Source organism: Rattus norvegicus, chromosome 17 (genome assembly GCF_021556685.1).
Source record: "Rattus norvegicus strain SHRSP/BbbUtx chromosome 17, alternate assembly SHRSP_T2T, whole genome shotgun sequence".
Taxonomy (NCBI): domain Eukaryota; kingdom Metazoa; phylum Chordata; class Mammalia; order Rodentia; family Muridae; genus Rattus; species Rattus norvegicus.
In genome coordinates this window covers 3,398,581-3,424,605 of record NC_141550.1, presented here as the reverse complement: position 1 = coordinate 3,424,605, position 26,025 = coordinate 3,398,581, and the positions used below count along the sequence as shown (strand labels likewise).

At 39.5% G+C, this 26,025-nt stretch overlaps 1 protein-coding gene across 2 annotated transcripts; it reads right to left on the bottom strand.

Annotated features, from left to right (window-relative positions):
* Window positions 1–16,838: 16,838 nt before the first annotated feature.
* On the bottom strand, window positions 16,839–21,979 carry Cts7 (cathepsin 7). 2 transcript variants are annotated; one of them, NM_001106099.1, is made up of 8 exons: window positions 21,748–21,979; window positions 20,764–20,900; window positions 20,351–20,473; window positions 20,122–20,262; window positions 19,363–19,587; window positions 18,755–18,917; window positions 18,181–18,298; window positions 16,839–17,204 (listed from the first exon to the last, which is right to left on the bottom strand). In NM_001106099.1, exons 2-8 carry the CDS (start codon window positions 20,887–20,889, stop codon window positions 17,105–17,107), a joined length of 996 nt encoding a protein of 331 aa, NP_001099569.1. In that variant the 5' UTR covers window positions 20,890–20,900; window positions 21,748–21,979; the 3' UTR covers window positions 16,839–17,104. The 2 variants fall into 2 exon arrangements, with proteins under 2 accessions (NP_001099569.1, XP_087446073.1); XM_087589947.1 differs by having other exon boundaries at window positions 21,909–21,973.
* Between the last annotated feature and the right edge of the window lie 4,046 nt (window positions 21,980–26,025).

The following is a 26,025-nucleotide window of genomic DNA, read 5'->3' as shown; positions in this document are numbered from 1 at the left end:
GATTCAGAAGCATTAGTCATTATTTCCGGACAGAACCCAAGAACATCTCTAAACACAGATCTTTAGAACTCACTGACCTGTATGCTTATGTTCGTTGTGATGAAGATAAGAATTTCCTTTAGTCCAGGTATAAAATCTCTTGCAACAAAACAAAAAGAAAATGCAAAATTCTCAGACACTATAAGAAAAAATATACTTGACAGACAATTTAATAGCTGATTGGTTCTAACGTAGAATCTGACCAGGAAATCAAAGGTATAAAGGGAAAATATAAAACAATAAACCAAAAAATATAGTTAAAGATAACTATAACAGCTTAAGTGCCATCTAATTCTTAAGTGTGGAATCAGTAGTCATAGGTGGGTTGCTATTAACAAAATATTTTCCTACTGACAAATTTGTACCATGACATATCAATCAAGTATCCACTGCAAAGTCACATTATGAAGAATATAATCCATGATTCATTGTTTCTGGCAAAATTGTGAGAATTAATATAAATCCTGCACCCTCCTAACTTATAATGTCTACCCTCTCTTAAGGAGTATTTAATACTCACTCCTTGAATAGAGCCTTTGATCTGCAGTCAAAGTTCCTCCACATTCATCATCTGTCTTCTTCCAGAATTTTCTTACAATCTGTCTAGAGCTTGAAAACACTAAATAAAAATGTCTCTACTATTCTCTCTTTGTCTGAGACTTCCATAATCTCTCCTTCCCACACTATTCAGCAGCTGGAGTAAGTACTTCATGAGGAATTGTGAGAGATTGCTGGTATAAGTGTAACTCAGAGACTAAAATCAGCTTCTGATAACATGGTGACCATGGGACAGACAGTTAAATTCTTCTGTGCAGTCAACTCTCAGATGCTGTGGGAAGAGAAAGTGTGCCAGAGTAACATGAACTCCTTGCTATTATGAAAAGATGGGAATGGTAAAGATACTCATGTAGCATCTATCTATACACAAACAGGACTGAATCCACAAGGTACCCTCATTTCTCTTGATGATATCTAAAGACATTTATCTTTATTTTGATATCTTCTTCATTTACAGACATATTTTTCAGCTCAAACACATTACAACCCAACCCAATCGATAGAAGTTATGAACTGTGGGTAAAGATTTACAGAATAAATAAAGACACACTTGAATAACAGTATTTTGGGCATACACAGAGAATACTAGCTTAGAGGATCTATAGAATAGTGATTTTCACATATTACCAGTGACCTATAAGCCTGGACCCTACAATGAGGTAATCTCTTATCTCTAAGAGATAGACACAATCAACAGGAAAATACAAGCAAAAAAAGTACTGACTGCAAAGTATAGTATAGTCATCCTGAGTTGGTAACCTACATATTCACTTCTACTGTTCATGGGGTTGGACAGTTTACATTTCTTTCACATCATCTCCTTAATCCCTCTACCATCTATATGCTTACTTATTGAAATGGCCTTTACCTGTCAAATGCAATAAGTGAAAAAATTGTCATCAGAGGTATTACACCAGATATATAGTTGTTCACTGAGAAGCCACAAGGAATTTCCTTGATTTTCTAAGATGCTGATCAGGCTACCTCACTGCCTGGACATATTAAACTGAGTTTATCACTGCTGCTCTGAAGTTTTGTTCATGAGGAGGCATTTTTTGTAAGAATAACCAAGCTGTTCTTTGACAATGAGGAGGCCTACCCATCAAAATGACATCCCTAGTGGAATGGAAAGCCCCAAGCCCAATGGGACAACCATGATGAGGGTTTCTTGCCGGAGGCATGGCTACTTTTCCCCCATTGGAGCACATATAGACAAAAGTCAAGAGACTTTTCACAACAGACATATCTACTCTAGGTGTATTCCATAGAATCTTTAGTCATTTTGAAAATTAAATATGTTGATTTTATAATTATCACTGCTAATAATTTATGTTTTGAACTAATGGTATAATACAGCAAAATATGTGGTAGGGAAATTCAGAAATTTCTGGTAATTCTTGCCCAATTGCAAGACAAAATTCATGAGACCTTTTTTTATAAAACACAAGAATGTCAGTCAAATGGCAGTTTGAAAAACTAATGATTCTCAACACAATTCAAAGTTGTATTTAGTGGATATTTGAATGACAATGGAGATAGGAATATATTAAAGAATCTGTTTGCCAAGATTAAGTCATTATGTTTCTATAAATGCTGGACACTTTCTGTGTAATGTAAAAAAATAACCATTAAGGGCACACAGAGTCTCTGAATATTCTCAGGTGTTTGGGTGTGTTGAATGAAAAAAGTTCATGTAAAAACAATCCACACTGGGTCTTCAGAAACAAGGATACAGAAGACTCATTATGGACGAAAGTTTTCAGAAACATGTAATGTTCACTTGGAATAAATTTTTGGTCATTACCCATTCAAAAACTTACTGTGGCCAATGTTTTCAGGATCTACTTATTATATTTTATATTTTTTATGAAACAGAGGCTATGAACATAGATTATGGGAAAATACAGGCAGAAATACCTATCTCTGGTGGAAAAGAAAACAATACAAATAATACAAAAATACACTTTATTCCAGTGACAGAAACACAAACACATAATCAGTTCCAATTCATGAAGTACATGAAAGGATAGTCAAGAAGCCATAAATATGTGAGATAAGGAAAAGTGTAGAAAACAGCATTGGCTACCAGGTTACTCGTCAGTGAAAAGAGGAAAAAAGAGCCAGAGGAAAGTATAATATTCAAAGTACAGTCTGATTTGTTAATTTAATTTTATATTCATTTAGATATTGTTTTAAAATGAAAACTATCATCCTGACAAATGGAGTACTACTCAGCTATTAAAAACAATGACTATAAAGCCCCTTGGGAGAGAGAGCTCACCGCCCAGACAGGTGGGCAATCCTGAGACTGCAGAGCAGGAGAGACCACCAATACTGCCCAACCCTGCCCACATCCCTGGCCCAAGAGGAAACTGTATATGGCCTCTGGGATCCGGTAGATAGGGGCACAGGAGCTACAGGTCCCCTGTGCCGGAGACACAACCAGAACCTGAAGGGACCTGGTCAACAGTTCTCTGCACCCAAATCCCGTGGGAGGGAGAGCTAAACCTTCAGAGAGGCAGACACGCCTGGGAAGCCAGAAGAGACTACACACTGCCCACATTTCTGACTCAAGAGGAAAACACCAAATGCCTTCTGGGACCGAGGTACACGGGGACTCCGGCAAAAGGTGGTGCAGACTCTCCTGGTTACTGCCCTCACCGAGAGCTCAAAAGCAGCTCCCAACGAGCAACTTGAGCTGCGGGAAAACAAGTAAGACAAACTTTTCTGCTCCAAGTGACCTGCCTAGTGGACTCAGGACACAGGCCCACAGGAACAGCTGAAGACCAGTAGACAGGAAAGACTAAACACCCAAAAGCAGAACAATCTGTTCCAATAACTGACTGAAAGAAAACGGGAAAACAGGTCTACAGCACTCCTGACACACAGGCCTATAGTATGGTCTAGCCACTGTCAGAAAAAGCAGAACAAGGTAACACCAGGGAAAACCTGATGGCAAGAGGCAAGCGAAGGAACCCAAGCAACAGAAACCAAGACTACATGGCATCATCGGAGCCCAATTCTCCTGCCAAAGCAAACACTGAATATCCAAACACACTAGAAAAACTTGATCTAGATTTAAAATCACATTTGATCATGATGATGGAGGACATCAAGAAAGACATGAAGAACTCTCTTACAGAAACGCAGGAAAACATAAATAAACAAGTAGAAGCCTATGGAGAGGAATCACAAAAATGCCTGAAAGAATGCCAGGAAAATATAATCAAACAGGCGAAAGAGTTAAAAATAGAAATAGAAGCAATATAGAAAGGACACAGGGAAACAACCCTGGATATAGAAAACCAAAGGAAGAGACAAGGAGCCATAGACATAAGCATCACCAACAGAATACAAGAGATAGAAGAGAGAATATCAGGAGAAGAAGATTCCATAGAAATCATCGACACAACAGTCAAAGAAAATATGAAACGGAAAAAGCTACTGGTCAAAAACATACAGGAAATCCAGGACTCAATGAGAAGATTAAACCTAAGGATAATAGGTATAGAAGAGAGTGAAGAGTGCCAGCTCAAAGAACCATTAAATATCTTCAACAAATTCGTAGAAGAAAACTTCCCTAACCTAAAAAAAGAGATGCCCATAAACACACAGGAACCCTACAGAACTCCAAATAGATTGGACCAGAAAAGAAACTCCTTCCGTCACATAATAGTCAAAACACCAAATTCAGAAAAAAAAGAAAGGATATTAAAAGCAGTAAGGGAAAAAGGTCAAGTAACATATAAAGGCAGACCTATCAGAATCACACCAGACTTCTCACCAGAGACTATGAAAGCCAGAAGATCCTGGACAGAAGTCATACATACCCTAAGAGAACACAAATGCCATCCCAGGTTACTGTATCCTGCAAAACCCTCAATTGACATAGATGGGGAAACCAAGATATTCCATGGCAAAAACAAATTTACACAATATCTCTCTACAAATCCAGCACTACAAAGGATAATAAATGGTAAAGCCCAACATAAGGAGACAAGCTACACCCTAGAAAAAGCAAGAAACTAATCGTCTTGGCAACAAAACAAAGAGAAGAAAAGCACACAAACAAAATCTCACATCCAAATATGAATATAACAGGAAGCAATAATCACTCTTCCTTAATATCTCTCAACATCAATGGTCTCAACTCTCCAATAAAAAGACATAGATTAACGAACTGGATATGCAATAAGGACCCTGCATTCTGCTGCCTACAGGAAACACACCTCAGAGACAAAGACAGACACTACCTCAGACTGAAAGGTTGGAAAACAAATTTCCAAGCATATGGTCTGAAGAAGCAAGCTGGAGTAGCAATTCTAATAGCGAATAAAATCAATTTTCAATCAAAAGTCATCACAAAAGATAAGGAAGGACACTTCATATTCATCAAAGGAAAAATCCACCAAGATGAACTCTCAATCCTAAATATCTATGCCCCAAATACAAGGGTACCTACATACGTAAAAGAAACCTTACTAAAGCTCAAAGCACACATTACACCTCACACATTAATAGTAGATTTCATCACCCCACTCTCATCAATGGACAGATCATGGAAACAGAAATTAAACAGAGACATAGACAGACGAAGAGAAGTCATGAACCAAATGGACTTAACAGATATTTATAGAACATTCTATCCTAAAGGAAAAAAATTCTAATTACAACCTCATGGTGCTTTCTCCAAAATTGACCATATAATTGGTCATAAAACAGGCCTCAACTACACAGAAAGATAGAAATAATCCCATGTGTCCTTTCAGACCACCACAGGCTAAAGCTGGTCTTCAATAACAATAAGTGAAGAACGCCCACATATACATGGAAGTTGAACAATGCTCTACTCAATGATAACCTGGTCAAGGAAGAAATAAAGAAAGAAATTAAAGACTTCTTAGAATTTAATGACAATGGAGGTACCATATACCAAACCTTATGGGACACAATGAAAGCTGTGCTAAGAGGAAAAATCATAGCTCTGAGTGCCTGCAGAAAGAAACAGGAGAGAGCATATATCAGCAGCTTGACAGCACACCTAAAAGCTCTAGAACAAAAAGAAGCAAATACACCCAGGAGGAGTAGAAGGCACGAAATAATCAAACTCAGAGCCGAAATCAACCAAGTAGAAACAAAAAGGACCATAGAAAGAATCAACAGAACCAAAAGTTGGTTCTTTGAGAATGTCAACAGGATAGATAAACCCTTAGCCAGACTAATGAGAGGACACAGAGAGTGTGTCCAAATTACCAAAATCAGAAATGAAAAGGGAGACATAACAACAGAATCAGAGGAAATTCAAAAGTCATCAGATCTTACTACAAAAGCCTATGTTCAAGAAAACTTGAAAATCTGCCAGAAATGGACAATTTCCTAGACAGATACCAGGTACCGAAGTTAAATCAGGAACAGTTAAACCATTTAAACAACCCCATAACTCCTAACGAAATAGAAGCAATCATTATAGGTCTCCCAAACAAAAACAGCCCAGGTCCAGATGAGTTCAGTTCAGAATTCTATCAGACCTTCATAGAAGACCTCATACCAATACTACCCAAATTATTCCACAAAATTGAAACAGATGGAGTGCTACTGAATTCCTTCTATAAAGCCACAATTATTCTTTTACCTAAACCACACAAAGACCTACCAAAGAAAGAGAATTTCAAACCAATTTCCCTTATGAATATCAACGCAGAAATACTCAATAAAATTCTGGCAAACCAAATCCAAGAGCACATCAAAACAATCATTCCCCCTGATCAAGTAGGCTTCATCCAAGGCATGCAGGAATGGTTTAATATATGGAAAACCATCAACGTAATCCATTATATAAACAAACTGAAAGAACAAAACCACATGATGATTTCATTAGATGCTGAGAAAGCATTTGACAAAATTCAACACCCCTTCATGATAAAAGTACTGGAAAAAATAGGAATTCAAGGCCCATACCTAAACATAGTAAAAGCCATATACAGCAAACCAGTAGCTAACATTAAACTAAATGGAGAGAAACTTGAACATTCCCACTAAAATCAGGGACTAGACAAGGCTGCTTATTCTCTCCCTATTGATTCAATATAGTCCTTGAAGTTCTAGCCAGAACAATCAGACAACAAAAGGAGATCAAGGGGATACAGATTGGAAAAGAAGTCAAAATATCACTATTTGCAGATGATATGATAAGATATTTAAGCGATCCCAAAGTTCCACCAGAGAACTACAAAACCTGATAAACACCTTCAGCCAAGTAGCTGGGTATAAAATTAACTCAAATAAGTCAGTAGCCTTCCTCTACACAAAAGAGAAACAAGCCAAGAAAGAAATTAGGGAAACAACACCCTTCATAATAGTCCCAAATAATGAAAAATACCTTGGTGTGACTTAAAACAAGCAAGCAAAAGATCTGTATGATAAGAACGTCAAGCCCCTGAAGAAATTGAAGAAGACCTCAAAAGATGGAAAGATCTCTCATGCTCATGGATTGGCAGGATTAACATTGTAAAAATGGCCATTTTACCAAACGCGATCTACAGATTCAATGCAATCCCCATCAAAATACCAATACAATTCTTCAGAGAGTTAGAACAATTTGCAAATTCACCTGGAATAACAAAAATCCCAGGATAGCTAAAACTATCCTCAACAATAAAAGGACTTCAGGGGGAATCACTATCCCTGAACTCAAGCAGTATTACAGAGCAATAGTGATAAAAAAAAATGCATGGTATTAGAACAGAGACAGCCAGATACACCCAGAATAGAATTGGAGACCCAGAAATGAACCCACAACATATGGTCACTTGATTTTTGACGAAGGAGCCAAAACCATCCAATGGAAAAAAAAAGAGCATTTTCATCAAATGGTGCTCATTCAACTGGAGGTCAGCATGTAGAAGAATGCAGATCGACCCAAGCTTATTACCCTGTACAAAGCTTAAGTTCAAGTGGATCAAGGACCTCCACATCAAACCAGATTCACTCAAACTACTAGAAGAAAAGGTGGGGAAGCATCTCAAACACATGGGCACTGGAGAAAATTTCCTGAACAAAACACCAATGGCCTATGCTCTAAGATCAAGAATCGACAAATGGGATCTCATAAAACTGCAATGCTTATGTAAGGCAAAGGACACTCTTGTTAGGACAAAATGGCAACCAACAGATTGGGAAAAGATCTTTACCAATCCTACAACAGATAGAGGGCTTATATCCAAAATACACAAAGAACTTAAGAAGGTAGACCACAGGGAGACAAATAACCCTATTAAAAAATGGGGTTCAGAGCTAAACAAACAATTCACAGCTGAGGAATGTGGAATGGCTGAGAAACTAAAGAAATGTTCAACATCTTTAGTCATAAGGGAAATGCAAATCAAAACAACCCTTAGACTTCACCTCACACCAATGAGAATGGCTAAGATCAAAAACTCACGTGACAGCAAATGCTGGTGAGGATGTGGAGAAAGAGGAACACTCCTCCATTGCTGGTGGGATTGCAGACAGGTATAACCATTCTGGAAATCAGTCTGGAGGTTCCCCAGAAAATTGGACATTGAACTACCTGAGGATCCAGCTATACCTCTCTTTGGCATATAACCAAAAGATGCCCCAACATACAACAAAGAAACATGCTCCACTATGTTCATAGCAGCCTTATTTATAATAGCCAGAAGCTGGAAAGAACCCAGATGCCCTTCAACAGAGGAATAGATACAGAAAATATGGTACATCTACACAATGGAATATTATTCAGCTATCAAAAACAATGACTATATGAAATTCATAGGCAAATGGATGGAACTGGAAAATATCATCCTGAGTGAGGTAACCCAATCACAGAAAAACACACATGGTATGCTCTCATTGATAAGTGGCTATTAGCCCAAATGCTTGAATTACCCTAGATTCACAGAACACATGAAAGTCAAGAAGGATGACCAAAATGGGAATGCTTCACTCCTTCTTTAAAAGGGGAACAAGAATACCCTTGGGAGGGAATAGGGCGTCAAAGTTTAGAACAGAGGCAGAAGGAACACCCATTCAGAGCCTGCCCCACATGTGCCCATACATATACAGCCACCAAACTAGGTAAGATGGATGAAGCAAAGAAGTACAGGGTGACAGGAACCGGATGTAGATCTCTCCTGAGAGACACAACCAGAATACAGCAAATACATAGGTGAATACCAGCAGCAATCCACTGAACTGAGAATGGGACCCCCGTTGAAGGAACCAGAGAAAGGTCTGGAAGAGCTTGAAGGGGCTTCAGACCCCATATGAAGAACAATGCCAAGCAACCAGAGCTTCCAGGGTCTCAGCCACTACCCAAAGACTATACATGGACTGACCCTGGGCTCCAACCTCATAGGTAGCAATGAATAGCCTAGTAAGAGCACCAGTGGAAGGGGAAGCCCTTGGTCCTGCCAAGACTGAACCCCCAGTGAAAGTGATTTTTGTGAGGAGGGTGGTAATGGGGGGAGGATGGTAAGGAGAAGCCCATAAAGAGGGGAGGGGGAGGTCTTCCTGGTTGCTGCCCCTGCAGAGAGCCCCTGGGCAGCACGCCACGAGCGAACCTGAGCCTCGGGACAACAGGTAAGACCAAATTTTCTGCTGCAAGAAAGCTGCCTGGTGAGCTTGGGACACACGGAAGCAGAATTTCTCTAGGACCAGGCACGTTCTGTGTTTACCGTAAGTCCCACACCCGCGGATCCCGGCCCGCAGCAGCTCTCTGCTCCCAGACCCGGTGAGAGAGAGACCCAACCGCCTGGTCAGGTGGGCACTCCTGAGGCTGCAGAGCGGAAGAGACCACCAACACTGCTCACCCCTGCCCACATCCCTGGCCCAAGAGGAAACTGTATAAGGCCTCTGGGCTCCCGTGGGGGAGGGCCCAGGAGCGGCAGGACACCGGCCTGAGACACCACCAGAACCAGAAGGAAACAGACCGGATAAACAGTTCTCTGCACCCAAATCCCGTGGGAGGGAGAGCTAAACCTTCAGAGAGGCAGACAAGCCTGGGAAACCAGAAGAGACTGCTCCCTGCACACACATCTCGGACGCCAGAGGAAAAAGCCAAAGACCATCTGGAACCCTGGTGCACTGAAGCTCCCGGAAGGGGCGGCACAGGTCTTCCTGGTTGCTGCCGCTGCAGAGAGCCCCTGGGCAGCACCCTAGGAGCAAACCTGAGCCTCGGGACCACAGGTAAGACCAAATTTTCTGCTGCAAGAAAGCTGCCTGGTGAACTCAAGACACAGGCCCACAGGAACAGCTGAAGACCTGTAGAGAGGAAAAACTACATGCCCGAAAGCAGAACACTCTGTCCCCATAACTGACTGAAAGAGAGGAAAACAGGTCTACAGCACTCCTGACACACAGGCTTATAGGACAGTCTAGCCACTGTCAGGAATAGCAGAACAAAGTAACACTAGAGATAATCTGATGGCGAGAGGCAAGCGCAGGAACCCAAGCAACAGAAACCAAGACTACATGCCATCATCGGAGCCCAATTCTCCCACCAAAACAAACATGGAATATCCAAAAACACCAGAAAAGCAAGATCTAGTTTCAAAATCATATTTGATCATGATGCTGGAGGACTTCAAGAAAGACATGAACACACTTAGGGAAGCACAGGAAAACATTAATAAACAAGTAAAAGCCTACAGAGAGGAATCGCAAAAATCCCTGAAAGAATTCCAGGAAAACACAATCAAACAGTTGAAGGAATTAAAAATGGAAATAGAAGCAATCAAGAAAGAACACATGGAAACAACCCTGGATATAGAAAACCAAAAGAAGAGACAAGGAGCTGTAGATACAAGCTTCACCAACAGAATGCAAGAGATGGAAGAGAGAATCTCAGGAGCAGAAGTTTCCATAGAAATCATTGACTCAACTGTCAAAGATAATGTAAAGCGGAAAAAGCTACTGGTCCAAAACATACAGGAAATCCAGGACTCAATGAGAAGATCAAACCTAAGGATAATAGGTATAGAAGAGAGTGAAGACTCCCAGCTCAAAGGACCAGTAAATATCTTCAACAAAATCATAGAAGAAAACTTCCCTAACCTAAAAAAAGAGATACCCATAGACATACAAGAAGCCTACAGAACTCCAAATAGATTGGACCAGAAAAGAAACACCTCCAGTCACATAATTGTCAAAACACCAAACGCACAAAATAAAGAAAGAATATTAAAAGCAGTAAGGGAAAAAGATCAATTAACATATAAAGGGAGACCTATCAGAATCACACCAGACTTCTCGCCAGAAACTATGAAGGCCAGAAGATCCTGGACTGATGTTATACAGACCCTAAGAGAACACAAATGCCAGCCCAGGTTACTGTATCCAGCAAAACTCTCAATTAACATTGATGGAGAAACCAAGATATTCCATGACAAAACCAAATTTACAGAATATCTTTCTATAAATCCAGCACTACAAAGGATAATAAATGGTAAAGCCCAACATAAGGAGGCAAGCTATACCCTAGAAGAAGCAAGAAACTAATCGTCTTGGCAACAAAACAAAGAGAATGAAAGCACACAAACATAACCTCACATCCAAATATGAATATAACGGGAAGCAATAATCACTATTCCTTAATATCTCTCAATATCAATGGCCTCAACTCCCCAATAAAAAGACATAGATTAACAAACTGGATACGCAACGAGGACCCTGCATTCTGCTGCCTACAGGAAACACACCTCAGAGACAAAGACAGACACTACCTCAGAGTGAAAGGCTGGAAAACAACTTTCCAAGCAAATGGTCAGAAGAAGCAAGCTGGAGTAGCCATTCTAATATCAAATAAAATCAATTTCCAACTAAAAGTCATCAAAAAAGATAAGGAAGGACCCTTCATATTCATCAAAGGAAAAATCCACCAAGATGAACTCTCAATCCTAAATATCTATGCCCCAAATACAAGGGCACCTACATACGTAAAAGAAACCTTACTAAAGCTCAAAACACACATTGCACCTCACACAATAATAGTGGGAGATTTCAACACCCCACTCTCATCAATGGACAGATCATGGAAACAGAAATTAAACAGTGATGTAGACAGACTAAGAGAAGTCATGAGCCAAATGGACTTAACGGATATTTATAGAACATTCTATCCTAAAGCAAAAGGATATACCTTCTTCTCAGCTCCTCATGGTACTTTCTCCAAAATTGACCATATAATTGGTCAAAAAACGGGCCTCAACAGGTACAGAAAGATAGAAATACTCCCATGCATGCTATCGGACCACCACGGCCTAAAACTGGTCTTCAATAACAATAAGGGAAGAATGCCCACATATACGTGGAAATTGAACAATGCTCTACTCAATGATAACCTGGTCAAGGAAGAAATAAAGAAAGAAATTAAAAACTTTTTAGAATTTAATGAAAATGAAGATACAACATACTCAAACTTATGGGACACAATGAAAGCTGTGCTAAGAGGAAAACTCATAGCGCTGAGTGCCTGCAGAAAGAAACAGGAAAGAGCATATGTCAGCAGCTTGACAGCACACCTAAAAGCTCTAGAACAAAAAGAAGCAAATACACCCAGGAGGAGTAGAAGGCAGGAAATAATCAAACTCAGAGCTGAAATCAACCAAGTAGAAACAAAAAGGACCATAGAAAGAATCAACAGAACCAAAAGTTGGTTCTTTGAGAAAATCAACAAGATAGATAAACCCTTAGCCAGACTAACGAGAGGACACAGAGAGTGTGTCCAAATTAACAAAATCAGAAATGAAAAGGGAGACATAACTACAGAATCGGAGGAAATTCAAAAAATCATCAGATCTTACTATAAAAACCTATATTCAACAAAATTTGAAAATCTTCAGGAAATGGACAATTTCCTAGACAGATACCAGGTATCGAAGTTAAATCAGGAACAGATAAACCAGTTAAACAACCCCATAACTCCTACGGAAATAGAAGCAGTCATTAAAGTTCTCCCAACCAAAAAGAGCCCAGGTCCAGACGGGTTTAGTGCAGAATTCTATCAAACCTTCATAGAAGACCTCATACCAATATTATCCAAACTATTCCACAAAATTGAAACAGATGGAGCCCTACCGAATTCCTTCTACGAAGCCACAATTACTCTTATACCTAAACCACACAAAGACACAACAAAGAAAGAGAACTTCAGACCAATTTCCCTTATGAATATCGATGCAAAAATACTCAATAAAATTCTGGCAAACCGAATTCAAGAGCACATCAAAACAATCATCCACCATGATCAAGTAGGCTTCATCCCAGGCATGCAGGGATGGTTTAATATACGGAAAACCATCAACGTGATCCATTATATAAACAAACTGAAAGAACAGAACCACATGATCATTTCATTAGATGCTGAGAAAGCATTTGACAAAATTCAACACCCCTTCATGATAAAAGTCCTGGAAAGAATAGGAATTCAAGGCCCATACCTAAACATAGTAAAAGCCATATACAGCAAACCAGTTGCTAACATTAAACTAAATGGAGAGAAACTTGAAGCAATCCCACTAAAATCAGGGACTAGACAAGGCTGCCCACTCTCTCCCTACTTATTCAATATAGTTCTTGAAGTTCTAGCCAGAGCAATCAGACAACAAAAGGAGATCAAAGGGATACAGATCGGAAAAGAAGAGGTCAAAATATCACTATTTGCAGATGACATGATAGTATATTTAAGTGATCCCAAAAGTTCCACCAGAGAACTACTAAAGCTGATAAACAACTTCAGCAAAGTGGCTGGGTATAAAATTAACTCAAATAAATCAGTTGCCTTCCTCTATACAAAAGAGAAACAAGCCGAGAAAGAAATTAGGGAAACGACACCCTTCATAATAGACCCAAATAATATAAAGTACCTCGGTGTGACTTTAACCAAGCAAGTAAAAGATCTGTACAATAAGAACTTCAAGACACTGAGGAAAGAAATTGAAGAAGACCTCAGAAGATGGAAAGATCTCCCATGCTCATGGATTGGCAGGATTATTATAGTAAAAATGGCCATTTTACCAAAAGCAATCTACAGATTCAATGCAATCCCCATCAAAATACCAATCCAATTCTTCAAAGAGTTAGACAGAACAATTTGCAAATTCATCTGGAATAACAAAAAACCCAGGATAGCTAAGGCTATCCTCAACAATAAAAGGACTTCAGGGGGAATCACTATCCCTGAACTCAAGCAGTATTACAGAGCAATAGTGATAAAAACTGCATGGTATTGGTACAGAGACAGACAGATAGACCAATGGAATAGAATTGAAGACCCAGAAATGAACCCACACACCTATGGTCACTTGATTTTTGACAAAGGAGCCAAAACCATCCAATGGAAAAAAGATAGCATTTTCAGCAAATGGTGCTGGTTCAACTGGAGGTCAACATGTAGAAGAATGCAGATCGATCCATGCTTATCACCCTGTACAAAGCCTAAGTCCAAGTGGATCAAGGACCTCCACATCAAACCAGACACACTCAAACTAATAGAAGAAAAACTAGGGAAGCATCTGGAACACATGGGCACTGGAAAAAATTTCCTGAACAAAACACCAATGGCTTATGCTCTAAGATGAAGAATCGACAAATGGGATCTCATAAAACTGCAAAGCTTCTGTAAGGCAAAGGACACTGTGGTTAGGACAAAACGGCAACCAACAGATTGGGAAAAGATCTTTACCAATCCTACAACAGATAGAGGCCTTATATCCAAAATATACAAAGAACTCAAGAAGTTAGACCGCAGGGAAACAAATAACCCTATTAAAAAATGGGGTTCAGAGCTAAACAAAGAATTCACAGCTGAGGAATGCCGAATGGCTGAGAAACACCTAAAGAAATGTTCAACATCTTTAGTCATAAGGGAAATGCAAATCAAAACAACCCTGAGATTTCACCTCACACCAGTGCGATTGGCTAAGATCAAAAACTCAGGTGACAGCAGATGCTGGCGAGGATGTGGAGAAAGAGGAACACTCCTCCATTGTTGGTGGGATTGCAGACTGGTAAAACCATTCTGGAAATCAGTCTGGAGGTTCCTCAGAAAATTGGACATTGAACTGCCTGAGGATCCAGCTATACCTCTCTTGGGCATATACCCAAAAGATGCCTCAACATATAAAAGAGACACGTGCTCCACTATGTTCATCGCAGCCTTATTTATAATAGCCAGAAACTGGAAAGAACCCAGATGCCCTTCAACAGAGGAATGGATACAGAAAATGTGGTACATCTACACAATGGAATATTACTCAGCTATCAAAAACAACGAGTTTATGAAATTCGTAGGCAAATGGTTGGAACTGGAAAATATCATCCTGAGTGAGCTAACCCACTCACAGAAAGACATACATGGTATGCACTCATTGATAAGTGGCTATTAGCCCAAATGCTTGAATTACCCTAGATCCCTAGAACAAAGGAAACTCAAGACGGATGATCAAAATGTGAATGCTTCACTCCTTCTTTAAATGAGGAAAAAGAATACCCTTGGCAGGGAAGGGAGAGGCAAAGATTAAAACAGAGACTGAAGGAACACCCATTCAGAGCCTGCCCCACATGTGGCCCATACATATACAGCCACCCAATTAGACAAGATGGATGAAGCAAAGAAGTGCAGACCGACAGGAGCCGGATGTAGATCGCTCCTGAGAGACACAGCCAGAATACAGCAAATATAGAGGCGAATGCCAGCAGCAAACCACTGAACTGAGAATAGGTCCCCTATTGAAGGAATCAGAGAAAGAACTGGAAGAGCTTGAGGGGGCTCGAGACCCCAAAAGTACAACAATGCCAAGCAACCTGAGCTTCCAGGGACTAAGCCACTACCTAAAGACTATACATGGACTGACCCTGGACTCTGACCCCATAGGTAGCAATGAATATCCTAGTAAGAGCACCAGTGGAAGGGGAAGCCCTGGGTCCTGCTAAGACTGAACCCCCAGTGAACTAGTCTATGGGGGGAGGGCGGCAATGGGGGGGTGGGTTGGGAGGGGAACACCCATAAGGAAAGGGAGGGGGGAGGGGGATGTTTGCCCGGAAACCGGGAAAGGGAATAACACTCAAAATGTATATAAGAAATACTCAAGTTAATAAAAAAAAAAAAAGAGGGGAGGGGGAGGAGTAAGGGGAATATTGGCCCGGAAACCAGGAAAGATAATAACAATCGAAATGTAAATAAGAAATACTTAAATTAATAAAGATTAAAAAAAGTAATACCCAAGTTAATAAAGATGAAAAAAATAAGAAAAAATGTCACTATGAAAGTGGACATTCCCTTCCAATTCTGTTCCTGTTGATCATAGGCCCAACCACAGACTTGTTGTATTAACTATGCCATGTCTTTATAAAAGTTATAAGTGGTATATATTTTAAAAAAAAGAAGTGTGATGCATAGAGGATTCTGCCTAAGCAGACTTACTTGTCAATCTAAATATGCAGAAGACTACTTCTCTGCACTATCTTCAAATAATGATCATGCAAATAAGGTTATTGAGACTTAAAGGCCAATCTCTCAAGTCAAGCACTGGAAAACTGAAATGATATCTGGTGATATCATGACTGTATTGGTGATGTATTTAATGCTTGTCCTAGATGCTTGAGACCACAGACAGTGATACATAGTAGATCCCAATGGGTTACATATTTAGAAGTTTGTATTGCTATTTTTCTGTATATACTCACATATGGCAAAGAAAATTACATCAGATAAGCATGCTCAGGCCATAAAAACTATAAACAGCAATAGAATAGATCTGTGCATGCAAAAGCCTGCTTTTGTACGACATGTCAGCACTCAGCATGGTAAGGGAATAACCTCAATGTGTATCTCTGTAGCTGAAGGTATAAGCAACTTGATGTCTCTGACTCAGTATGAGAAAGGTCGAAAAGATTGAAATTGTGGACAGGGGGAGTTACAGCCAAGTACCATTTAGAGGAGCAGCAAGCAAGGCTATCTCATTGCACAGAGAAGCCAATAATTGAAACCGAGTGGAGCCATGTCAGCGAAAAATGTCAAATACAGACAGTTTCATATAATCTTTTATACTAGAATTGCTGGTATAAACAGACAAAAACCGACTACGAAATAGCGTCTGATGCAGAGGAACCACCCATTCTTTCTCCTGTAACATCAACACCACATGAAGTTCTATCATCAGGAAGAATTTTGTGTTTGAATACAAAAATGCCACTGCACAAAAATAGAAATGATACATACGTTTATAGTTTGCTTTTATTTTTTAAGAACAGCGTTTGGTACAGTGAAAAACATAAAATCAGGTCATTACAGGAGTAAATTACACAAATCAGTCATGACTAGCAGTGGTCATGACTTACTAAACATACCACAGATTTCACCTCCTACCCTGCTGTTCATTGACACTAGTGCCTTTTATACAGAAGAGGCTGGCCATTTTGAATAGGATGAGGTTCTTCTGTATATATTGCCTTAAAAATCTTTCCTTCCTTGCTACATCCAGGCAGGTCACAACAGAGGGTACATGGCATAAGAAGCAATTCCACAGTAGTTGTTCTGATCTCTGGGGAGCTTCATGTAGCCCCTTTCACCCCATTGTTCACCATGGCTGAAAGAAATGAGGTTTTCCATTTGTAAGAAAAGAATCAGTAAAATTGATTGTTACAGCAAATCTGTATTTGAGCACTGAACTACAGGTCAACTTAACAAAAAGCATCAGAAAAGGCAGATGTCAACCACCAGAGTACCAAAAATTATCTCACAGAAGGCAGTAAAAAAATCATAGCATGGAAAATTGGGGTATCTTTCCACCAATGCACTGTTCAGGAATAACAATTGAAAAACAGAAAAATCAATGGCACAAATATGATATTGGGCCTCCACAGAAACCAATAATAAAATCTGAACTCCATGACCATATAATACTATATGTTAGTTGATACAGCCAAAGAGCAGGATCAACCAGATTACATAAATATAAGTTCTGGAGCTTGATTCCAAGTTCCCCTTAAAGCTAGGTTAAGGCTGAAGATACAGCTTCAAACTAGGGGCACCTTGGACTTCTTCAAAAGAAAAAAATACCCTGTCCTTACATGGGTATGTAAGTGATCTCACAATCCTCTATAACTGGATCTCTGGTGAAAATGGTGTTTTTCAGGATGGAGAAGCATCTGCCCCCACAAAGAAATCATTCATATAACACACAACTTATGAATAAATAAAAATAACATTTTTGTAAATAAGATATTTTCAGTCAAATTATAATTGCAGAAGTCAGGGCATAACTAGATCAATGGATAAGCATAACCCCAAAATAGAAAATTCTAGGATCTGAGCCTCAGTACATAAGATGGAAAAACATTGAGGAAGACAGCTGATATCAATATCTCACACACATACACACACACGCACACACACACACACACACTCACACACACACACTCACACACACACACACTTGAACAACAAAGAACATGTGCCTTCAATTTAATGGAACAATGCTTTCTGTGACTAGTATCTGACATCTAACTACAAGTAGAAAATCCATTTGAATCTTTAAATCAAACAACTTTAGCAGCTTATACCTGTTCTTTAGCAGCCAGTATTTTCTGTTCTCTGACTCATGGCCTTCATAGCCATAGCCAACCAATAGTAGACCATGGTCGAGAGTATCACGCCTACATTTTGGCTCATGATATATACCTGAAAAAAATAAAATCAAGGGAGTGAAAGTTTCAGGAAGCTGATAGTGACCACAGTCAAGAACAGTAAGTGAGGCATTTTCTGACTTGACTGAAATGACAAAGCATCATTCCTTATACCCATATAAGAAGACTCTTCGACATCTTATATTTTTACTGATAGAAAGTCATTCCAGGAAATCATAACTGAACATAAATTACTTAATTCAAGGTGCTCTTTAAAAGTCAGCTCCATATCTTGAGATACACCAAGTGGAGAAAAGTAGAGTTAAAAAAAGCTTTAAAAATGATGATAAGTACTCATAGGCATTTACCTGTCACATCTCACAGAAACAACAGTTGATTAGTGCATGGATTAGCACAGAAGCTTATACACACCAAATCATTCACAATAATTGGGCATCAACATGGCATGTTTCAAAAGTCTTCATTAATATCTAGAAGAAAACATTTTTACCTCCTCGATATCTTTTAAAGGATGCATGCGAACCATCAATTGCAACAGCAATGGGCCCATAGGTTACTAGAGCTTGCATTAGGGCTTCTTCATTCCTTGGGACAACAAAAAAGCGGGCTATCTTAACAACAGAACGTTCAGGACGGTACCTGCAGTGCCGTAGCTATAAAAGATAAAGTTACAAAAATTAGTGACTTCAATCTACCTTCTGGAGAGCACAATTCAAAACCATAACACTCTACACTTTGGAACAGAACATTCCCATGTCTGTGATTCTATATACATTATCTCAGGCAATGAAATGTTAACAGAGATATTTAGAGCTGAAAATATGCTCTCATGTCTTCAATGACATGAGAAGAAACTTATCCAGAAGAAACTTTCATGGCACAGAACTGTATAATATGTGGAATGGTTTGCCCATTCTCCATGTGCATAGAAACAGGAACCAAGAAATCAAACTATGCAGTGGTTGGTACTGAAATGGCAGCAGTAATGGTGCACAGACAGATTCTACAGTCAATATGAGCTCTGAATGCAGTGTATTTCTCTAATATTTTCCCCTTGCCCAATCCAAACTGAAATGACAATACAGGAAGTTCACTTACCTTTGCTTCATATGGGTAGGTTGCCTCAGCCTCCAGACCGCCATTGTTCTTCACATATTGGAAGGCCGTATAAGGTTTGCCTCCAGAACAGTCATTATTGCCATAAGTAACTGTGCAGTCAATTAAATTCTGTACACTCAGTGGGATCAGTTTGCCTGTTTTCTTGAACAGCTGACTTTCTATGGAAGCGGCCACAGAAAAGGCCCAACATGCACCACATCCTCCCTGAGAAGGGAAAAACAGAATATCATATACCAAAATTTCTAACTAGAACAATAATTCAACCAATTCCATACTTTCTCAAAAAAGTTAACTATCAGCATTTGATAGATGCCTAGGTAAGAGGGGTCAGTGTCCACAGGGAGGTGTCTCATGCTCCAAGCATACACATACAAGCATAAAGCTGTGATCTACTGTACTGCAGGTGTGATAAATGTCATTACTGGAATAAATTAAGTCTGGAGAGAAATAGAGTGGAACCTCTAGGTGGAGATTCAAAGTAACTGAGGCACAAAAATGATATTGTACATGTATTGGCTTATAATTGCTAAGGAATGTGTTAGGGCTTCCTCATTACTTGGGAAACCAAGAAACATTTGTTACTAGCGACAAAATTCTGAAGACAGTACATGTGACTTTTGGGTTGTAGAAAAGCGTTAAGTGAACAGCATGTCATACCACAGTCAAATAATAGAAATATGTCAATAGCATACAGTATCCTTGGTAGATAGGTAATACAGGCATGTGATGCTATCATACCTGGCTTCGCACAGGAGCCACACAGCCTGTATCTCTCCAATCCAAGGTTTTGGGAATTTTGACATTGCGTTTCTGGATGTGTTTTCCATTTCTTAGAGTCAGAGCTGAACTATCTGTCATCATTCTCATTTCCTCACCAGTCTTCACAGAAAAAAAAAAAACATCATGACTTCATTTAAACAACAAAACAGCAAAGATAGAAGTGTGAAACAATTTGAGTCACACTCACCATGTCACCAAATTCATTCATTTCTATGGTGAAGTTGTTCATCCACAGGCCATTCTGCATAGTGTGCCATTTGATCATTTTCACATTTTCTTCCCACACTGCTCTCCTCTGCTTTTCCTCCTCCTGGAAATAAATATAGTGGATGGCATTTACTTCAGGTTATGCCTCTACCCTCGTTGACCATGTGGAATTACTGCTACAGATATACAAAGGTCATAGAGAGGGATCTCAGGGAAACAAAGAAGGCACACTTAACACCCTGATGAACAGACAAGGTGGCCATCTTGTGTTCATTGCATATTACATTACTACCTCAGGTAGGTGTACCCCCTAAGGCTGCTATTCTACCAATGAAAACCCAACATCAGTGAGAATTTCTACCATGACCCTCTTTGCATGTCCATGTGACCTACTGGGCTGTATGTTTTCGCATTGTTCCTCTTCCACTCCTCCCACTCGGCATCCAAACTGTAATCAGGCCTTGGAGCAGCCAAGGCTGCTCTCAAGCACAGGATGGCCAGAAAAACAGCCACAGTCATGTCGCAAGTACCTAGAGAATAAAGAAAAACAAATCAAAGACTATACCAATAATCTTTATAAATTATATCATGCATGCTGGATTAAAAATATTCTAACTACTCTTGCCAGATATTTACTCGAAAAATTAGGAAATGGCTGAATATTAATTTGGACTAAAAATGCTCTGGATAGCAGTTAATTTTAATGTAAAATTATACAGACTGTGAGCAAAATTCTAGACATGAAACTGGCGTGTACTGCAAATTTGCATGATCAGAGAGATAACCATGGATATCAAAATTCAGAACCTAAAAATCTGGGGACTTGGAACATTTATCTGAGAATTTGTAGTGATACAAAATTCTCATGCAGCATGTGATGGTAAGTCAGAAGTGTCTTCTTGGCTTGGGGCTTAAATTGTATCACATCTTTTTCTAATAGACAGCTGGAGATGAGTTTATTTGAAACATTCCCTCTTCAAAGAAAATATCCTAGGTTTCCCTCCTTAGAAAATATACAGAAGATAAAAGTACTCTATTCTTCCTTGAGACACTTTGCCACACTTGCATTACCTCAGTGAGAATAATCTCACATGGGAAGGATACTGGAAGCCAATGCTACCAGGGATAATGAAGTAACACATACAGACATTTTAGGACTCCATGCTCAGGACAAGCCAGGTTGTCATAAGCTATACCTCCTACAGTTCTTTGCTAGAGGCATCCCACCTAATACAAATGGCAATCATGAAAATAAGTTCTTATCTAGTGATAGTTTTCAAAAAAGTATATATCTAGGCTCAGGGTAAGATGAGCATGCCCCTACTGTGCATTCTCTGAAGATTACCAGACATACAATGAACTGAAACCCATAAAAACCTGGATCCAGGATTGGCTTGGCTTCCTCTCTGACATTTCTACTCTCCCCCACCTCCACCCATGTGGTTGCTGAAGTTTAGAAGATATTTGTGGGGGTCTGCCTGATTTTCCATGGAGTCTCTCAAGGCTTCCCTCCAGGGGAAGTAGAAGCAGGGCCAAACCTGTGGTGATCGCTGTTGTCTTGGTGTACTCCACAAGTTCTTCAGAGGTTGCTGAGCTGTCAGGATCTGGCCCAGCCACACCTCATTTGCAGTTTAAATACCAAGTCAGTCCTCCTTGTCAAACTTTTCCTTCTTCTGATTGGCCAAATGGGTCACTGGATCCGGCCTCCAGGCTTCTACTGAAATCTAATCTTACCTGTCCTGGAGGGGTGGGTGTGGGTTGCCTTTAGTGGACATTGGGGAATTAAACTTGTGGACCTTCACAGAGCATGTTACAGAAACAACCTTTAGGCTACGGATCACATATTAGCCAGTCATTTTATCTCAATAGTACCTCAAAAAGACAATTAGAAAGTTTCCTAGAAAAGGTGTGGGGATCTCTGCCTAGCACTTAGTTTAGAGTAAGAGGTGGCTTACCAGCATGAAGTAGGATGAGTTAGCATATTCCACACTTGTATTTCATGTTCAATATATATCTATATCAGGAGCCTATGAGAACACAGAACACAGTATGCATTTTTTCCGTTGTCACAGAGGAACACAACTAATTATCATAAAAAGGCTAAACTTGAAGGGTGACTGTATAGAAAATGTTGTTCAAGGCCAAAGCCAAGAGTGGAAATGAAGGCATTAGTTCACGTGATCTCATAAAACTATCTGACGTTTCTCTAATTGAGTACCCATTACTAAGCACCATCAGACCTGTCAAGGTTTTCATTCAGTAACACATATATTATCTAAATTTTCCCATATTACCATTTTAGGTATAAATTATAATGGCTTTTGGGACGTCATCATTGGTATGCAAACATCACCAATTTTACCTTAGGATAGATTTCATCTACTTTCAGAAAACTGTGGTCACAATAATCCTGTAACCCCTGTCTTTAACCCCAGCACCAGCCACAGTATTTTCTCTGTTTAAGGATTTCCTTGCTACCAGAGTTAGAGTGTTTTTCCTTACCATAGCCACGTTGAAGGTAATTTTTACCATACCAGTGTTAAATGGGTGTGTATTAGGAAATTACTTAGTCCCCAGCATGTACAAATTGCCCTCCTCTACTTGAGTTATATATATTTTTTTCTTACATGAACGCACCATATTCTGATTCTGTATTCAATGTAGAGTTTTATTGCTTTCTCTAATCAAGAAAGTCATGTATGATACCTGTCTACTCTACACCCTGTACCCAACTTGTACAAAATCTGAAGTTAACCAATAAAAATTTAAATATAGGATAAACTATGAAGAATATTTATGTCATAAAGAGTAATGCAGTATTATAACTGTAAGTCTTTGAAATGCCTAATTATTCATTTTCTATTTAATAATGCCTGGTATGCCTCACTCAGAGCTCTGAGTCTCTGCTAACAATGTCTATTCACATCCTTCTAATATCCCATTTCCGTCAAGAATCCTGATAAGTCACTACAAGTCATTATTGTTATCTAATCACCCTTTAAATCTGATCAAGTTTCTCTTCCTCCACAGTGACCTAAGTAAGGTCCACTCATCATTACCTGTCTGTAACAAACATCTTCAACATTTATCCAGCCATATATCCCTTCAATTCTGATACTGTTTTGCTGCAATACTTTTCCATTTTTAGATCCCAAGCTTCCTCCTTTACTTTGAACTCTGTTAAAAGGACATATGCTGAGTTGTCCAACTCTCCCCATTTTGTTAGCCTATGTACAATAGTCCTTAATAAAGTGTTCCTAGTTATAGCCTCCTGAGTGTCACAGGCTGAGTTCTTCTTAGACAGCAGTTTATCTTTTTATCCATTATTGTACCATATGTTCAGACACATTCATCAAATCATGACTGCCTTCTTGTACAGCCTAAAAGAATCTTTGAGATGCCCTCGAATATCAACTGTGATCAAGGAATCTAATTGTAGCTTACCTGCCCTTTTGAGCTGCTCTTTCATGACTTGACTTGAGTTATTGCCCCACACTAGGAAGGTAGCTAGGACCATACTTCATCTGCATGCTTCACTACTGTGAACACTTTCATGTGTAAGTTTTATCATATAAGGTAACTCATCAGCTATTTACTGGTTCTTTCTTTTCTATCCTGAGCAAGTGGCCTTTACTCAACTTCATTTCAGGGTTTGTGTTCCACATGTCCCATTTCCCTTAATGTGAGTTCATTCATATGGATTATTTCCTTCATGTAAAGTCACTTACTCTGTTACCTAAAATTCAACTTTTTGATATTGAGAGATATTACAGACTGAAAAACTGCACAGCACACACACTGAACATTTCTAATTACAGTGGAGGAACACAACTGTGCATCTGAGTGTGCTGGCATGCTATACCAGACCTGGGGTGACAGAATCTCTGGAATGTATATTTAGATAAACTGGATCTGGAGAATACCAAAATTCTAAGTTATGGAAATGTTTTAGGAGTGTTCTAGACCAGTTTCATCTCTTTTCTTTTCCTTTTTTTTTTTAAATCCATTTGTTGTTAGGTTTTTACGGTTGGGAGGCTATTCCTTTATTTTATTTTTCTTAGATACTTTATGTATTTACATTTCAAATGTTATGCCATTTCTCCCCTCTCCCAGAGCCCCTCCTACCTCTCCCTGCTTCTATGAGGTTGCTCCCACTCCCACCGACCCACTTCAAACTCAACACCCTGGCATTACCTACACTGGGGAAATGACCTTCACAGGACCAAGAGCTTTTCTTCCTATTCATTCTGGAAGATGCCATCCTCTTCTATATATATATATATATGGCTAGAGTCATGGGTCCCTCCATGTGTACACATTGGTTGGTGGTTTAGTCCCTGGTAGCTCTGTTAGAGTCTGGTTGGTTGATATTGTTGTTCTTCCTATGGGTTTAAAATTCCTTCAGATCCTTCTGTCCTTACTCTAACACCACCATTGGGTTCGCCCTTGTTAATTCCAATACTTATCTGCAAACATCCTCATCTGTATCAGTAGGTCTCTGGGAAAGCCTCTTAGGAAACACCCATATCTGGCTCCTGTCTGTAAGCACTTGAGGCATCAGCGATGGTAACTGAGTTTGTTGGCTGAAATGGGATGGATCCACAGGTGGGACAGTCCCTTTGTGTTAGAACCTGCTACACTTTTAGTTCCTGTTACTTCCTCCTGTGAGTGGTTTGTTCTCCCTTATAAGAAGGAAGGAAGCATCCACATTTTGGTCTTCCTTCTTCTTGAGCTTCATAAAATCTATAAATTTTTTCACATTTATTCCAAGCTTTTGACTTATTATCCACTTATCAGTAAGTGCATACTATGTGTGTTCTTATGTGACTGAGTTACCTCACTCAGTATATTTTCTTGTTCCATCCATTTGCCTGTGAATTTCATGAAGTCATTGGTTTTAATAGCTGAATAGAATTCCATTGTTTAAATGAACCACATTTTCTCTACCCATTCCTCTGTTGAAGGACATCTGGGTCCTCACCAGGTTCTAGCTATTATAAGTAGGACTGCTGTGAACAAAGTGGAGCATGTCTCCTTGTTATATATTAGAGCATCATTTGGAAGTATGCCCAGGATGATACTGTCCAATTTTCTAAGAAACCACCAGACTGATTTCCAGAGTCATTATACTGGCTTGCAATTACACCAACAGTGGAGGAGTGTTCCTGTTTCTTGACATTCTCACCAGCATCTACTCTCACCTGAGTTTTTAATCTTAGCTATTCTAACTGGTGTGAAGTGGAATCTCAGGGTTGTTTTGATTTACATTTATTTCCCTGATGACTAAGGGTGTTTAACATTTCTTTAGGTGTTTCTCAACCATTCATTATTTCTCCATTGATAATTCTTTGTTTAGCTCTGTACCCCATTTTTTTAGTTTCTTTTCTTTTTTTTTCTTTTTTTCTTTATTAACTTGAGTATTTCTTATTTACATTTCGATTGTTATTCCCTTTCCCGGTTTCTGGGCCAACATCCCCTTAGCCCCTCCCCCTCCCCTTCTTTATGGGCTTCTCCTCCCCATCCTCCCCCCATTACCACCCTCCCCACAAAAATCACTTTCACTGGGGGTTCAGTCTTGGCAGGACCAAGGGCTTCCCCTTCCACTGGTGCTCTTACTAGGCTATTCATTGCTACCTATGAGGTTGGAGCCCAGGG